The 16300-nt window shown below is 43.1% G+C and overlaps 1 protein-coding gene across 16 annotated transcripts in view; it reads right to left on the bottom strand.

Moving 5' to 3' along the window:
• Nucleotides 1–223: 223 nt before the first annotated feature.
• The window catches only part of dlg3 (discs, large homolog 3 (Drosophila)), an 84085-nt gene continuing 68008 nt past the window's right edge, over nucleotides 224–16300 (bottom strand). For 4 of the 16 annotated variants that reach the window (XM_086085414.1, XM_086085409.1, XM_086085410.1 and 1 more), the window contains 10 exons: nucleotides 13979–14093; nucleotides 11028–11204; nucleotides 10212–10317; nucleotides 8840–8939; nucleotides 4364–4405; nucleotides 4176–4226; nucleotides 2965–3314; nucleotides 1975–2084; nucleotides 1800–1891; nucleotides 224–1704 (listed from right to left, as the gene is read on the bottom strand). In XM_086085414.1, the coding sequence (XP_085941540.1) occupies nucleotides 1598–1704; nucleotides 1800–1891; nucleotides 1975–2084; nucleotides 2965–3314; nucleotides 4176–4226; nucleotides 4364–4405; nucleotides 8840–8939; nucleotides 10212–10317; nucleotides 11028–11204; nucleotides 13979–14093 (1250 nt within the window). In that variant the 3' untranslated portion in view covers nucleotides 224–1597. Of the gene's footprint in view, nucleotides 1705–1799; nucleotides 1892–1974; nucleotides 2085–2964; nucleotides 3315–4175; nucleotides 4227–4363; nucleotides 4406–6887; nucleotides 6934–8839; nucleotides 8943–10211; nucleotides 10318–11027; nucleotides 11205–13978; nucleotides 14094–16300 lie in introns of all 16 variants that reach the window. The other 12 variants (XM_086085417.1, XM_086085419.1, XM_086085422.1 and 9 more) reach the window with 7 other exon arrangements.

Below are 16300 nucleotides of genomic sequence, written 5' to 3'. Positions count from 1 at the left end.
GTTGGCACTTCCTGTTGGGGGAGGAACAAAGAAAAAGAAGAGAAGATCCCTTTCACAGTTAAACTTTAGAGAAGAAGCTTGCGTGCGCGCCGGCGACTTTGTCGCGTCGCAGATTCCTGAGCTCAGCCCAAACCCAAAGAGCTCGTTTTTTTTTTGTTGTTTTTTTTTAAATCCCCCACCCCTCCCATACACAGTGGTCCAAGCACGTGATGAATAATTCATATAGATTACACAAAGTTTTAATTAGGCTCAACTTTAGTGTTGTGTTTTTTGGACAATCCAAAACAGTTTTTTTTTTGTTTTTTTTAAATGGGCATGACATCCAATACAATTGTCTTGTTCTACCCGTTATAAGGCTGCCGCCATGGCAGCAGATAGGACAGTACCGTGTGACCAGTAAACCAGAAAAATAAAACAAAACAAAAAACCTCTTTGGAAGGCAGAGTGTAAGAGGGTGGTCTGCAGCTCCACACTCTTGAGTTAGTTGGAGGGGGGGGGGGGGGGGTGAGGGTGGGGGAGGGGCCAGCAAATCCTAATTGGATGGGTTGATTGTTGTAGTAATAGTGGTTGTGGTGTGGGGGCGCTATTGCACTCAATGGAGGACAACAGGTAGTCAGTCAGTATTGGATGTAAGGCAGTTTGGTGTTTTGCAGAGCCCACTTACACGTCTCTACCCACCTCCCCCCCACCCGCCTTGACACAAGAGAACCCCCCGCCCCCCCCAAAAAAGGACATACAAAAAAAAAAAAGCACAAGCCAAAGAAAAAGAACCCTAACAAGCCCTCCAAATGGACCATTCTAGTGAAGTGTAAAACTTTGTCTCTCACGCGCGCTTCTCAATATATATATTTATATTTATTTATATATATTTATATGTATAGTAAAATCTCTGTAGGATTTTATTCATCTTGTGATGTCATAATATAAATGTAGGGATTCTTCCTGTGGAGATGATAAATAATTATTCCCTAGAAACAACAGTACCGTCAGTAGGGCTCCGTTCATCCAGTCAACTTTAGGGGAAGGAAAAAAGAAAAGAAGAAAAGGACCAAACAAAAAGCTCTCATAATTACGTGTCGTCTTTTTCAATGTGATTGGATGAACATTTACAAAGTGTCCCGACTGGGGTGCGATTTGTCTCTCATCCCCCTGCGACTGCTCGCTTTTTCTTTCGCTGCTCGTGGAAACGTTCCCATCTTCAGTCCGTTGGCAAAAAAAAGAGCGACTCCCTTCCTCCCCCCCACCTTTTTTTTTTGTTTTTCATATGACCAAAAACAAAGAAAAGGGGAAAAAAAAGAAAAAAGAAAAAAGAAAAAAAGAGAAGACGGATCTCCGTTGCAGTCAGTAATGGATGTCGTTGAGAAACTCATGCAGGGGGTTGCACAGTCACAGTAATCAATGGCGAGAAGACTTTAGTTTTCGTTTCCATTTAGAGTAACAGAATGATGACACTAAAACTTTATATGAAACATAGCCGTAAAAAGAGGTGAAGGGAGGGGGGCATTTTAGGTACTTTGGGGGAGGGGCTAGGGGGGCTCTGCAGCGATGTGAGGTGGTGGCGGTGGCGACGGCGACGGCGCGATGGCGGGCGAGCAGCTCAGAGCTTCTCCGGGGACGGGATCCAGATGTACGGGCCCGACTGCTCCTCGATGATCAGCTTGATTTTGTTGTAGATTTCCTCCAGCGAGTCGCCCTGGACGATAGCTGCGCACGCACACACACACGCACACGCACACTCGAGTCAAGATGCCGGCACATTCGCAAATGGCCGCCGGTGGAATTGAAAGCGCGAGCGTTACCTGTGAAAAACTCTCCAAAGTCCTGCTCCAGCTTGACGGCCTTGTCGAAGATTTTGTTGGCCTGCTCGTACGTCTGCCGCTTGTTCATTTCCCTGCGGCGCCAAAAGGAACGTTAGCCAGTTTGGCGGGACGTTAGCGTGCGCCGCCGCCGCCGCCGCGCCTTGCGACAACTTACATGAGGGCTTCGATGGATTTTGGTTTGATAAAGATGGCGATGGGGTAAAGTTGTGCTTGCTGCAGTCGTTTGATGGCGTTGCCCGACACGTCCAGGATGCAGTGCTTCCCCTGTGGAGGTCGACACGCACGCACGCACACACAGGAAAGGTCATCACGTCTTTTCACGGAAAACCATCCCAGCGTGTACGGCTGTGCAATTAATCAAAATCTATTACAATTTCAATTATTACACTCCACAATTGCAAAATCAGCATAAATGTAAATAAATATTAATACTAATTTTGAGTTGTTTAAATTTATACATTTGCACCCTTTAAAATTTTTAAATAACTAATTTAATACATCTTGTGTGGTCCAAAAGTAACTTAAATAATTATAGTGTTTGTTTCTTTATGTTTCAACATTTTCTTGTTTTTTTACCCCCCCCAAAAAAGATCATCCTAACCCTGTGTTTTTAATTATTACCAAAACAATTGCGATTCATATTTTCTTCTTAATCCAACAGCCCTACAAGCATGTATTACATATCCGAGGTTATAAGGCTGCTCAATTATGGGAAAAATAATAATCACAATTATTTTTGGTAATAATTGAAATCACAATTATTCAAACGTTTATTTTTGGGTACAAAACGAGAAAATGTTTAAACATTTAAAAATACAGTATTAAAAAAAAATTATTTGACTATAATTGTGTAAGGTTTATTTAATTATTATTATTTTTTAATGTATTTATTATTTACGATGCTATTTATTTATCTACAAGACTAATTTATTTAATTAGTCATAAAAAAGGTGTAAATATATCAATTTAAATAACTCAAAATTAGTATTAATAATCTTTTCTTTTTGTTTCTTTTTGATGATGCCGATTTTGTAATTGTGGAGCGTAATAATTGAAATTGTAATTGAATTTCGCTTAATTGCACAGCCCTGCGAGACTCGCGATGACGAAAGCGGCGCTGGCGTCCCGCTCTACGCATTCGTACCCGTTCGGCCACCGTTCTGACGGACAGGATGCTGGTCCCGTAGAGGTTCTCGTTGAACTGTCCCGCCTCGATGAACTTATTGTCTTGGATGTCCTTCTCCATTTGCTCGCGCGAGCCCACAAAGTGGTAGTCCTGACCGTCCATCTCGTTCTCTCGCCTGGGACGAGTCGTGTCTGCCGGACAGCAAGTCCAGTCAAACGGGCTCGTTATGTGCGGGTTCGCCGTGCGTGCGCGCGCGGTCAACTCACGGGGTACGCAGGAGCCAAACTTGTGAGGGAACTCGGAGATGAGGTCGTCGTTGACGCGGTCCTTCATGGGGCCGAGGATGATGACGGGTCTTGTGTAGTGGACTGAGGACGCAAAAAAGCAGCACAAACGTCAGCGCATCATTGGCGGAAGTTTTGACGCCAAAATGACAACATTTTGTGTGTTTAATCAGAATCAGATTTATTGACCAACCAAACTTAACCAAAACAAAAACCTTGATGCTAACAGATCATGTGAAACGTCATTCACAGGCTTTTGTGTAATTATTATAATAATTGTTTTAATACATGAGCAGTCACGACACATTCAGGCATATATTCTTTATCCTCTGTGAAAAACAACTTTTATTATTGCAACTCATCTTCTGACTTTCGTCATTAACTAAGTCGTCAAGTAGTGTGTCTATGTATTACACCCCCCCTAGTGGCCAATTTCCTCTTTCTTCATGTCCTCTTTCAATAAGCAAATTTTTTTTTTTATATATTATTTATTATTCTTATTGTATATTACATTTTAGAATCATATTATTATATTTATTTATATATTATTCAATAATATATTACAAAAAAATATCAGATTCATTCTATATAAATGTTTTGTTTTTCTATAAGTTGTGCTATGAAAGGCAAATGTAGCACAAATTAGTATGAAAGAAAGTTTATTTATTGGAGTTACTCATCGTTTTTGTAAGGTGACCTTGAGTGTCCAGAAGGGCGCCTTAAATAAAATGTATTATTATTATTATTATTATTATTATTATGAAGCACTTTGACTTGCAGTCTTAAGTGTTCACTACGACAACGTTGCAAAATTCAACCAAACAAAAGTGGCATAAATATGAAGTTAGAAATCGTATCATGCAAGCAAAAGTTCAACTTCTTCGTCTCGACACGAGAAAAAAAGACATTGAAAACGCCAACAATATTCCAAGACGACGTACGTACTTTCTTGTCGAATGACGGGCTCGTAGGAGAGGATTGTGTCTTCCTGGCCCTCTGCGATTATGGAAGAAAAAAAAGAAACACAAATCAAGTCATCGTGAGGCCAAGCACCAAATATGGCACAAAAGCGTCACCCGAGCGGGCGAGCGGGCGGGCGAGCGAGGAGGGAGCGAGGAAGGCGACGGACTCACTTGAGCTGCTTTCGCTGTCGCTCGTGTTGGACGTCAGACATTCTGAAGGGACGAGAGCCAACGTTAGCGGCAGAGAAAAACACGTCGTGCCAGAAACATGTTTGCATGCCACGTGGGAGCAGACTGAGTTCGGTGGTTCCCAACCTTTTACCCAACATAAAATCTCGCTTAAAAAAAATTAACAAAACATAAAAATGTGCCAATAAGGAAATAAAAGTAGGTATAAAAAGTTCAAATGAGAGTTTTCCTCATTCAAAACAAAAAGACAAGATACATTTTTTCCCGGCGTTTATCCACCGCTAAGGTGACCCACAACGTCAAACTAAATGAAGCGATAACGTAGTTGCACAAGTGTGCACACCCTCATCTAGCAACGTGTTGAGAATTAAGCAGTCACATTTCAAACTCAAGTTACCGTAAATGCAAGTCAGAACACACCTGCCATCGTCTCTTGCGCCTCTCATTAACCCACAACAAAGCTCTGATGTTCTAGTAACCTTTCCTAATGTTGTAATAGTGCAAGTTGAATTTGAAATCGTTTTTGCCTCATCACAGAGTTGAAATGTTTCCGTTTGGGCGTCAATGACTCGAGTCGTTTGCAGCAGGATCGGCCCCTTGAACGGACGTCGCTGGCATAGAAGACGAACAAAGATTCATTTCTTGTGGCCAATAAATCAATAAAGTGGAATTTGATATTGTGGTTGGGAATCACTGCTCAAAGCTGCCCGGAAGCAGAAGAAGAAGAAGAAAAAGAAAAGCGGTCAGAAAGAAAGCAGAAGTCATGCAAGTGTGAATGTTGAGGAAGCGGTTTCCTCCGCGGCCAATCGGAAATCAAACGTTTCCTGCCACAAATGAGACGCGACCCCCCCCCCCCCCCCCCCCCCCCCCCCAACGTCGCGTCCTCTTGCCGCGCGTCCTCACATCGGGGGCGGGCCAAAGAAAACAAGCCAGCGCGTTACACCACCGCCCGCCCGAGGGAGGCGGCAGTCGGCTCGTTGTTATGCTCATGTTGCCGTGGCAACGACAGGCCGGCTCCAGCAACAACGATACCATTAAGTGTGTCACCTTATTTGACGCAAGCACCAACAGCCGCCGCCGCCGCCGCCGCCGTTCTCCCTCACAATTGCAAAATGTTGATTCAGCATGGACTGGCCAACTCGATGGACAAAAGTATTGGGACACACTGACAATTCAATGCTTTTAGTACACGCACACACATCAAGGCCCAGAAAGATGTCGTCAAGGTGCACATGTTCTAATAATCATACTAAATGTCAGCATTCCTTGCTTACAAGTGAAGACCTGACAATCGATTATGAAGAAAATACGCATCATGATTAATTAGGTCATAATTAGGACAAATCAATTGTTGAAAATGTTTAAACGTGTGTAAAATATTAAGACAAATACATTTCTTTCAAACACTATAATTCCTTTTGGACCAGATTAAATTTGTCATTTTAATATAAAAAAAACATGTAAATACTGTATATAAATTAGTATTAAATAATCTTTTATTTTTGTTTACGATGATGCTGATTTTGTCATTTTGGAGTGTAATAATTGAAATTGTAATTGAATTTCGATGAATTGCACAGCCCTAATTGGGAGCTTTGTAAAAGAGCGTCGTGTGTGATGATCCTGTGCTGCAGGTTGTGTTCACGCAAGAGTGATTCGTCTTTGGTCAGACAAAATGCAAGAGGAAATCATGTAAAGAGCGATGACACAATTTGGGCAGAAAACATCATACGAAAAATTTCCAGGAAAAAGACGATCAGGATATGAATTATTATTGTGTCTAAAATGACCTATATTGAGATACAAAATGTTTTCTATATGTTAATGAAACTCATTTGATCATTTTCTCCTGCTTGCTATGAAAGCCTGCAAAGACACGATTATTGAAAGATCATCCTTAGCAATTATGTGGTGTTAAGAGCAATTTTTCTGATCCAATCAGAAAAAAATAAAATAAAAAAATAAATAAATAAATAAAAATAATAATAAAAAAAATCAGCCAACAAGCTTGAAAAATCAATTTAAGATGCACGACATTTGATTTACTGAGGATTCTTTTTTTTTTTCTTCTTTTTTTTTTTATATTATTCGAGCACAACAAAATAAATCAGTCCAAACGGAAGAACACGATCTGTGTTGTTTAACTTAACACATTCTTAACCGCTAATCAGTTCAATTTCAATTCACGAGCGTCAGGCAGAAAACTGAAAAGTTCTTCCACTAGATGGCAGAAGGTACAATGAGCCTTTCACCATTCATACAAGTTAACTAGTTAACAGGTCGCATTTGAGCACTTCTGGAAGCAAAGTGAGACAAGCTCATCTTTTGTTGCAGTTCAGGTTGGCCTCATCCAACCATCAAGTACGAATGGTCCAACTCGCAATACTTTTGTCCATTGAGCCGGACACCATAATAACCTGTGGCACAGGACTGCCCCCCCCCCCTCGCCCCCCCGCCCGGCCCACCCTCGCCCGCCCGGCGCTCGGGGGACAACCACAAGACTTACTCAAACTCTTCGATCCATAAAAGTCATCGCTTAACCCCGGGAAGTCCTAGATGTCCCGACAGGTGAGAGCAGAGAACAAAAAAGACAAGAGAAAACAGCAGAAAGGAAGAAGAAGAGGTTAGTGAGAGTCGGGGCAGAGAGGAAGAGGAGCGCTCTGTGTGTGTGCGTGTGCGCGCGCGCGCGCGTGTTGAAAGCAAACATATTTTGGAGTTCAAACTCAACGTTGCGTACGTGAGCGCTTGGTGACATTCTTGTGGTGTAGCAGCACGGTGTTAGGAAGCCTGCTGTGTGTTAGCGGGGCCCACAACTACACACGCACAAAGCATGCACGCACACACACACACACACACAGCCACACACTCCTCTTGGACGACACCGGAGGCGCTCACGTGCGGCAGAGGCGCGAGTCTTAAACGTCACGTTTGAGATGATTGTGGCAAAAGTAGAGTCAACGCGGAATTTTAAACAAGTGGAGTTAAGTCATGACTTGGGAAAAAAAAATAAAAAAAATAAAGTCATACAACTCACGAATATTTATTCCTCCACTTTTGCTGGACTAACATTCCTATTTGGGTTTTTTAAGAGTGCTGTGCGATATAACATTTGTATGCATATCACAGCCTGATGTGAAAATGTTTATCATACGACCATTGTTTACATTATTTGATGTCACGTGAGAGTTAGCCGCGTTGCTATGCTAATGTCCCAAACAAGACGAGTCACATCTTTATTACGTCATCCTTGCGTCTCACTCTCCAGGCATGACTAATCAAGTTACAGTCAATCCAACGGTTACACTAAAGTAACGGCTGCAAACATTGCATGATGCCATTTTTTTTTTCTTCCTCCATTTTTAAGTGCAAGTCAACCTTAAACATTTTTAGACAATAATATGTTATATGTGACCTCACTAGTCTATACAGCGGTGGAGGTGACAGTGGACAAGATAGTCGTCCATGGCTGGAGCTCTCCATGCAAGTCGGCGAGACTTCCTCGTTCGCCGAGCCGCTTACTCGACAAATGAAAGTTCAACCCAAGACACGCTTAGGACCGCCCCCTCATTTGAATAACATTTTGTCCAGGCAGCATGGACCAAAACTGCCAAAATTAAAAATAAATAAATGACTAAAAGTGAAAATAAAAACGGATGTAAAAAAAATATAATAACAAAATTAAATACAAATGTATGTATGCATGTACATATATAATATATATTTTTTTTAATTTAATTTTAAAATTATACATTCTTTTATATCCGTTTTAATCATCATATCTCAGGGGGCGGCCATTCTGCCACTTGCTGTCGACTGAAGACGACATCGCAGTTGCTGAGGGCTCAGGCAATGACCAATCACAGCTCACCTGTTTTCTGAAGCTGCGCTGTGATTGGTTGTTACCCGGGTGAGACCTGACACTCAACAACATTGACGTCCTCTTCAGTCGACAGCTGAGATGGATTAAAAACGGCTGGATTTTGCCACTTAACTCCACTAACGCAATATTAACCAGAATACCATATTTAGACTAGTGGGGCTGCATAGAACATATTATTGTCAAGAATTGTTACTGGGTAGACTTCTACTTTAAGGAAAAGGTGAGTCCTTCAAACCAAATGTAATCATCTGCAAAGCTGCCTTCTCAATTCTTGCTTCTTGAAACATTTGATTCTCAAATGTAAATTGGCGAGATTTGTCAACAAGCCAAAGTCAAGTCAAGTCAAGTCTCTAAAATGATGCCACCTCTGCCACGTCGCTCGCACCTCTGCGGCGCCGTGAGAGGGACGAGAGCGAAGCGTCCGTGGAGGTGAGCGGGCGGAAGGAAGGATGACGGATGGAGAGACAGAACTGAAGTGTGAAAGGAGGAAAAGAAAAGGATGAAAGCGACGAGACCCCCCCCTCCTCTCCCTCCCCCCGCCCCCCTTGTTTGCGTCACTCACGCGCGCTGGTACTCACGTTCAGACTCCACCAACTCCTGCACAATATTCTCCTTGCTCTTGTAAAACGGGAACTTTCGCGACAGGTTGAAGCTTTTTTTGCGCTTTACTTTGACTGGCTGCTTTGTCGGCGAGGGGGGTGGGGGGGGTGTAAGGGAGGCGGGGAGGGGGAGATGAGAGGGCAAACACACAACACAAAAAACAAACAAAAAAAAACTGAATGGATTTCAATGACAGTACTGGACACGCATGCAAAACAATAAAATGGAACGTCTGGCAAACATCAAATCATAATCATGAAAATGAGAAGCGGGTCATGGATGGAAATGGACGTCCGCGTGCGACACTTTCAAGTTCAATACAATACACACATTATCAAACACATTTCCTCAAATAGTGGAGGCGTGACGGAAAACCGCTTCAACGTGCATTCGCTATCCTCGACATCCAAGCTTAAGGTCAGCATACGTGTGCGTTCTGTGGGTTTTACATTTATTTTGTCCAGACAAAAAATTTATAAATAATCCCCAGTAGAAGGAAAGCAATTATCTGCACAAATGTAATTTAAAAGTTATAAAAAGAAGACAAGATGAATACTAGAGCACTAGTACACTCTTTGCGCACTAGTAGACTGGCTGGTCTCTCTTATAATATTAGTATGCAAAAACAGGAACCTTTCTGGTTACACTGCTGTGGTGCACTAGTAACACTGATTCGAGCATTTATTCAATCTCCTTGACAAGGACACAGGTGGTGTTCGACACGTTTACTTGTTGGGTCGAGCCCAGTAATTTACTAGTAAGTTCTAAGTGTGTACTAGTTTCCCATTAATGGCACCAATAGTAGCTAAAACGTTCCGAATCAGACAAAGTCTTTCTACTAGTGTGCTGAATTTTCTGGACAACAAACATTGTAGTACATGGACCTTAAGATGGATAGCGAGGATTTGGATAAAATATTCAATTGTAGCTTGCCGTAAGGATGCGCACATTTATTGATACGTTCCTGATGTATCGCATTTCACGGCAAGTAAAAAAATACTGAAGCGTTTATCATTTAAGATCATCTCAACTCGTGCAGAAAGAAAACACGTCAATTCATCTCTCATCAGGCGGTTTGTGTATTGGTGCTGCTGTTTTGGTCAGCAACAGAATACCAATTTGTTTAGCATTTGTACTATAAACTGAGATCGTTCTTTTCTTCGTTCGGCGTTGATGAGTTTAAAAGAACGAAAGACTCAGCAACTCATTGTAAGGCGGCATGTACTAGACGAGAGGCCATTATTTGAGGAAGTGCAAAATGTTTTTGGTGTAATATGTGTGACTGGTGTGTGTGTGTGTGTGTGTGTGTGTCGTCGTCGTATGTGTGACGTTCGTGTGGGCGTTGCTCACATTTCCACGCGGGTCCGCCACTCCACTTACCCTGTTGGACTCGATCATGCCAGTCCGGGCGTGGAACTTGACTGTTTTTAACCGGGCGCGCTCCTTCTTCTCCACTCTGGATCAAATTAAAAAATTTAAAAAATTACAACGTGTTGCTGCCATTTGGCATTAGGAGCACAAAGCTGTGATTAAATTTGCTTATTTCTAACTGAAGAACATCTGCACAATCAAAAGATTTCCTGTCCAAATAAGACACAGGAAATCGGGTTCACAAATTCATTTTCAGGAGATTAGGCTATTGTGACTTTTTTGTGGTTCTTTTTCGTTAGTCTGAACACCCACAAATAAAATGAATCAATCTGACAGGTGGAACTGGTTCAGAATGGATCTGGACCCCCCAAATATTTTCAAATGTGTGAAGAAGAGGTTTGAAAATTGCGTTCTGAGAAGCACTGACTGGTCTTGGCGCTAAACACACAAACAATGAAGGATATTCACATTTTAAGTGAGACGTCCAAACTATAACCTTGACATGTGAACTCACGTTTTTGAATGTGCGTCCGTTCATCTCAGTCCCATGAAGTCATAATGTGAACAGCTTGATTGAAAACGACCCAATTTGAACGGATTAGCAAATGAATAGCCAGCCAAGTCTAGACTGGAATTTGCTGACACCCATGTCACTCACCGGGCCGGGCCCTGCCTTTTGAAACCATTCTACACAAGTAGGACGACTTGAGAATGCAACCCCAAGTGTCCTCCTCACATGGACATATCCGATAACTCCATCAACGGGTGCGATAATGAGTAGAAGCGCAAAAGTACCTTTTCTTGCTGGGAATGACCCCGATCTGCTCGCTCTCCCCGTGAGGCGTCACCAGCCTGGCCTGCCACCACTCGTCGTCGGACGCGTTGATAACGTGGAGGATGTCGCCGTAAGAGAAGCTCAGCCCTTGGCTGGGCAGGCAGCTGTCCCTCGTCCGGTCGTAGTCAAACAAAGCTCTGCAAAGGCCAAGACAAAACGAAGCCTTCAGACTTTGCGGTCCTTAATTGGAAGATCGGGCATCTGCAACGTTACGATGGATTAGAATCCAAGTTCAACTGTTGTCGATCTGATTCTTTGTTGGCTCAAATGACGAGAGTCTTGTGAAGGATGCAACCAGCAGGTGGGAAGGCATCAGAACCCGCTTACCAGTCATACATGCTACAAAATACCGCTGCCTGCTTTGCATTGGCCCGGTCTCAAGTCCACACACTCTGTTGCCGGTCTTAACGTGTCATCATCATGTCACCAGACTTCAGACCTGCTTTACGGGTTTCAACTCAACTCAACTCAACTCAACTCAACTCAACTGGACCTACTCCAAGACTTTCCGACACAAACTCAATTTGTGTATAGATCGCATCGAGTTGAATGAAGTGCTGGACAATTCATTTAAAATTGGAGATAAAGCAATACCACCTTTTAAAAGCTTAGTAAGAGTCTGAGTAAGAGTAAGAGACCTTTTGAGTACTAGTCAATACTGATACTGAATAATTAAATTACATTTAACAATTGTGATGAAAATGCATTTCATTTTAATCCAACATACTTCAAAACGCTTTTCCTGAACATGGCCGCACTTCACTTAAAATATAACACAATGGAGTAAAAACTTGTCATGACTGACAAACTGCGAGATGAAGTCTTGCCACACGTAGCCTGTAGCACAAGGCACTTCCGTTTTGTAATGTCTCAGTCTGAACACTAGGGGTGCTTTGTAAAAGGCCTACATACATACAGTAAATGAGAAATGACGAAGAAAGTAGAATCTGACGGGTAATCATAAAAAAGAATTACAAGACAGCTTTTGTTGAGAACAGCGAAAATTATTAAACAAAACTATGACATGGCAACTGGAGTGATACTGCAGGATGAGTCAAAGCAGCCATTGTAGTTGCTGGACTGTTTTTGTTGCGTTTCGCCCCACTTCAAAGCTCACCTTGCCGGCTCAACGCCTCCACATTCCTGAGGCTGGGCCGGGAGGACGTGCATCGGCTGGATAGCGAGACGACTTTTGCAACAATGCGGAGCTCTTCGTAAGGCGGACAGGAGCAGTCTAGGCCTTACTTGCCTCTCATAAGAGCCGTATGCGAAGACGGGACCCTAGCCGTGTATATAGTAGGCCGGTGTTGAGTGCAGGGGGGGGGGGGGGTCTGAAATAACCCGGGTGCAGCGGAGTTACGTCACACAGTGCTTTCACTTTGATCACCTTGACTCCGGCGTGACTCACTGCTTCCACTGCCTGTGCTTGCTGTTGAAGGGCTTGTATTATGACAACAACCGCTGTCAGTCTACGTCCATGTGGGCTTGAAAACACATTTTGAGCATAAAATAAAAGCGTCCACAAACGTCACAATGCTGTATCCAGAAAACAGGTGAGCTGTGACGTTGGCGATGCGAGCCCGAGGGCACATCGATGTCAATTTCAGTTGGCAACAGAGGGCAGTTGAATGTCAAAATGGCGGCCCCCTAAGATGGATGAAAATAGCAACATGGCAAGTGGCGAACACTTCAAACTAAATCTTAATAAATGATTATTTTTGGATTAATTGATGAATTTGATTTTTTTTAAATCTGAAAAACAGTGCACAAAAGGCACAAAGAACAATTAATTGTGATTCGGTCACTGGTTTGGTACATAATAGGTCAGAAAACAGGCAAAAAAAATGTCATCCATTATTTTCCAAATTAAAAGCAAATATTTTACGTTGATTCAACACAAAGATTATCAGTCTGCTTACATGGAGGCCTAAAGAAATGATGAAGCCTCAAAACCATTCTAAACATTATTGGCTGGCGTCAATTAAAGTACTTGCATTTCTTTGCTTTTTATATACCAACAAGAAAGCTAAATAAAGCCATCAAATAAAATTCCATGTCTGCATCTTAACTAATGGACTTTTGAAAGTATCGCTTTGTTGGCTGCAGAACACTTGTGACTGGATCACCGCGAGTAGGGGACGGCGGAGCCTCTTTTCGCCGCCGCCACTCTAATCCGCGTGTGGAAGTGCCTGACACAAGCTCGGACTGGCTTTCCAGCACACTCTTGTGGAATGTTCTCGCTGGAGAGGTGTTGTTCCCAAAACATGCAACGGCTCGGTCGCTCGGCAAGCGATTATTTTTAACCGGGGTTGCAGCGTTTGCGTGATTTCACTTTGAACCGTGTGACTTTCAGCGTCAATCCTGTTGAATTCAAGTACAAATTGTAAGTAAAGCTGGTGTTGATTTACTTGAATAAAGTTATTCTTTTGATTAACCTTACGCACAATCGGTGTCCCTTTTGGTCTTTGAGCAAGTCACACCCTCATAATATCCAAGTCGGAATGTTTTCAGATGTAAAGCACAAATATTTTCTTGTACAATAGTACACAACTACATTTTACATTCTATGTCACAATTGGGTACATTTAATATTTTTTATTATTTTGCAGACCCCCCCAGTCTGAGAAGCACTGATGTCGATGTCATGTGCTCCATGGCTGCCATGTCGCAGCATGAATGGAAAATACTTTTGTCACTCCGGGCATCACTCACATTTCATCGCTTGTGCTTGGCGGTTGACTTTATTTGTAGGCTGGCATGAAGCAAGAGGCTTCACCATTTAATCTTTGCCAGGCAACAGTGTGTCCCGCTTCTGACCACCCCGCGTATCTTTTACCAGGATGCCAATAGCCGAGGTTCATTAATGCCAGATTGGCGTTATGTTGTATTTCGCCGAGGCTGAGAGCTTTACCTGACGTAGAGGGAGCGTTTCTCACTGGTACGCAGGGAGCCAGATCCCGAGCTCATGCTGCTGTTCATCATCTGCTCCCTCAGGTCGTGGATCTTGGACTCAAAGCGGCTGTACTCTGGAAGAGGTGGGGAGAGAAAAAAAAAAACAGACAAACGTTAGCCAAAATTCACCCAGAAGAAGCTACTCCAGCCATCCCACATGTGCTGTACCCCAATGGTGGCAAGAACTATAGAAAATGGATGGAAGGCATTCCCAAAAAAAAGTGGCTGTGATGATCGCGTGTGATGTAAAGTAGTCGACCGTTAAGTTCAGTGTTCTGTGCTTGGCTCCGATGGAAAAATACGTCTCAGAACGGCGCCTAAAATGATTAATGGTAAACGGAACGAAACCTTGCATTGATTAATGAGTCCCGGAACAGATTGTTTATCACAGATCTGGCCAAAGCATACGCCGATGTCCTATAACCGGTAATTAATTGCACAAATTATACAAATTAATGAAGTTTAACACAGGCTCCTTAGTGTGGTTCAATGAAACCGGGGGAAACAAGAGAGGAGAGATAGTGTTGGGAGACGAGAAGGCCACCGACAACATTCCAAGCGCTATCATTCGTCATGCTGCTGATGAATGACTTCACCTGAGCCGACTCATTAATAAACGTTCTCGTCGGAACCGGCACACTGGCTGATACGACTCTGGATTAATTCCATGCCCTACTCGTGCGCTGAATTGTCCAAACACGCCTTGTAGGGAGTCGAGTACCAACTTCCAGCGCAATCATAAACAGCTGCCAACACTTCCTGTACAGCTCAAAGTCCAGACGACGGCCCGAGCGGCAGACAGGTAGCCTGGAAAGAGCAAACATCCGGACCTGTGCGGATGACCTCACCGGAGTTACTCACACTCTTTTGAGCAGGTGCATAAACAAAATGGAGGTCATTGAACCCTCATCCTCCTCCTCCCTGGCTGAAACCAAAGGGGGGATAAAAAGCAAAGCTCCCCCGGGGGGCTGCTGCTATCGTCGCCCGGGTGTGAGCAACAAGAGGCACCGAGCAAGGTGAAGTAACCCGACACCTGCCACAGCCCAGGCAACACATTCAAATAGAGACGGGAAAAGAAAAGGGACACTCAGGCTGGCCCATTTGCAGCGAAACACAAATAACTTAAGACTCTGTAAAGTGAATTAGAGAATTGTTTCTAAAAACGATACATCTTTGAAGATAATTGATGATAAAATGTGAGACTGAGAACTACGTGGTCAATTGTGAAGCATGAAACTGTCCCCCCCACGCCCCCATTGACATTTTCCAGATTTTGGGGGCATTTCGAAAACACCACTTGCCTGCTGCCCCTCCCTCACTATACAAGAACTTGAGCGATCCGGCACAATTGTGACCAGCAGTCAAGTCCAAAGTGAAAGCCAGCGTGTGGGGACCAGGATTTCAGGCTGGCATGGCCGTTTTAGAGCGCCTCGTTGTCACAGTGGGATACAGTATATTCCAGCCAACGGATAATCAAAAGTGGTTTTGCGCAGGCATACGAATGATGCTAAATCAAGTAGCGTCCATTTTTCCAGGCCGTAGCTGTGGCAATTTGATTGACGGCTGAGTGAGGCACGGATTCAGTGGATTTTGATGATTCTTAATGATTTTGAAACCTCAACTTTATATACTTGGCAATGATATACTCAGAGCTGTTAGCAACACTCCCACTGCGGTTTCACTGTACAGGGAATTTACAAGAATTTGTTGAGGTTAACTACAAGAACTATTCATGGCGAGTGCATTGTGTCATGAGTGATTGTAAAAAATCCCCAATTTCTGGTATTACAAATTCTCCATATAATCTTAAAACACACACACAGTCTATTTTTCCTTTTTTCCAGTATTGGGAGAAAAAAAAAATCCCACTGTGCCCACTTATCAAAGTGGGTATTGTATATAACCTACTACAAATTTTTTTTTTACACTTTTGTATAATGCAGAGTTTGTCCTCTTTTTTTTTTTTTTTTTTTTTTTAAACCTGCATTTGTATTTTTCTTAACCAGCCTTTACTTACTTATGGAAACATAGGTATCTGCCCTTCTACTAAGTGTAATACTTTTTCCACCTCTGTCTACTTGGCTGTCAGACACAGGAGAGTGGACGACGGAACGAAGCACTGAGAGGAAGTCGGGGTGGTGGGGGGGGGGTTCGAGAAAAAGAGCATCCAAATGGCAACGGCACAGTCGCACAACCTGAAGGCTGGCTAAACGCCGCCTTGCATTCCCCTCCTTGCAAATCCATTCATCTGTGGACATTCAAGCGAAGCAGGAAGAAGAGT

The sequence above is a fragment of the Leptonotus elevatus genome, chromosome 9, assembly GCF_054856555.1.
Source record: "Leptonotus elevatus isolate MCC_2025b chromosome 9, RoL_Lele_1.0, whole genome shotgun sequence".
Taxonomy (NCBI): Eukaryota; Metazoa; Chordata; class Actinopteri; order Syngnathiformes; family Syngnathidae; genus Leptonotus; species Leptonotus elevatus.
Note: the sequence above shows the minus strand (reverse complement) of the source record. Positions and strands in the feature narration are given on the sequence as shown.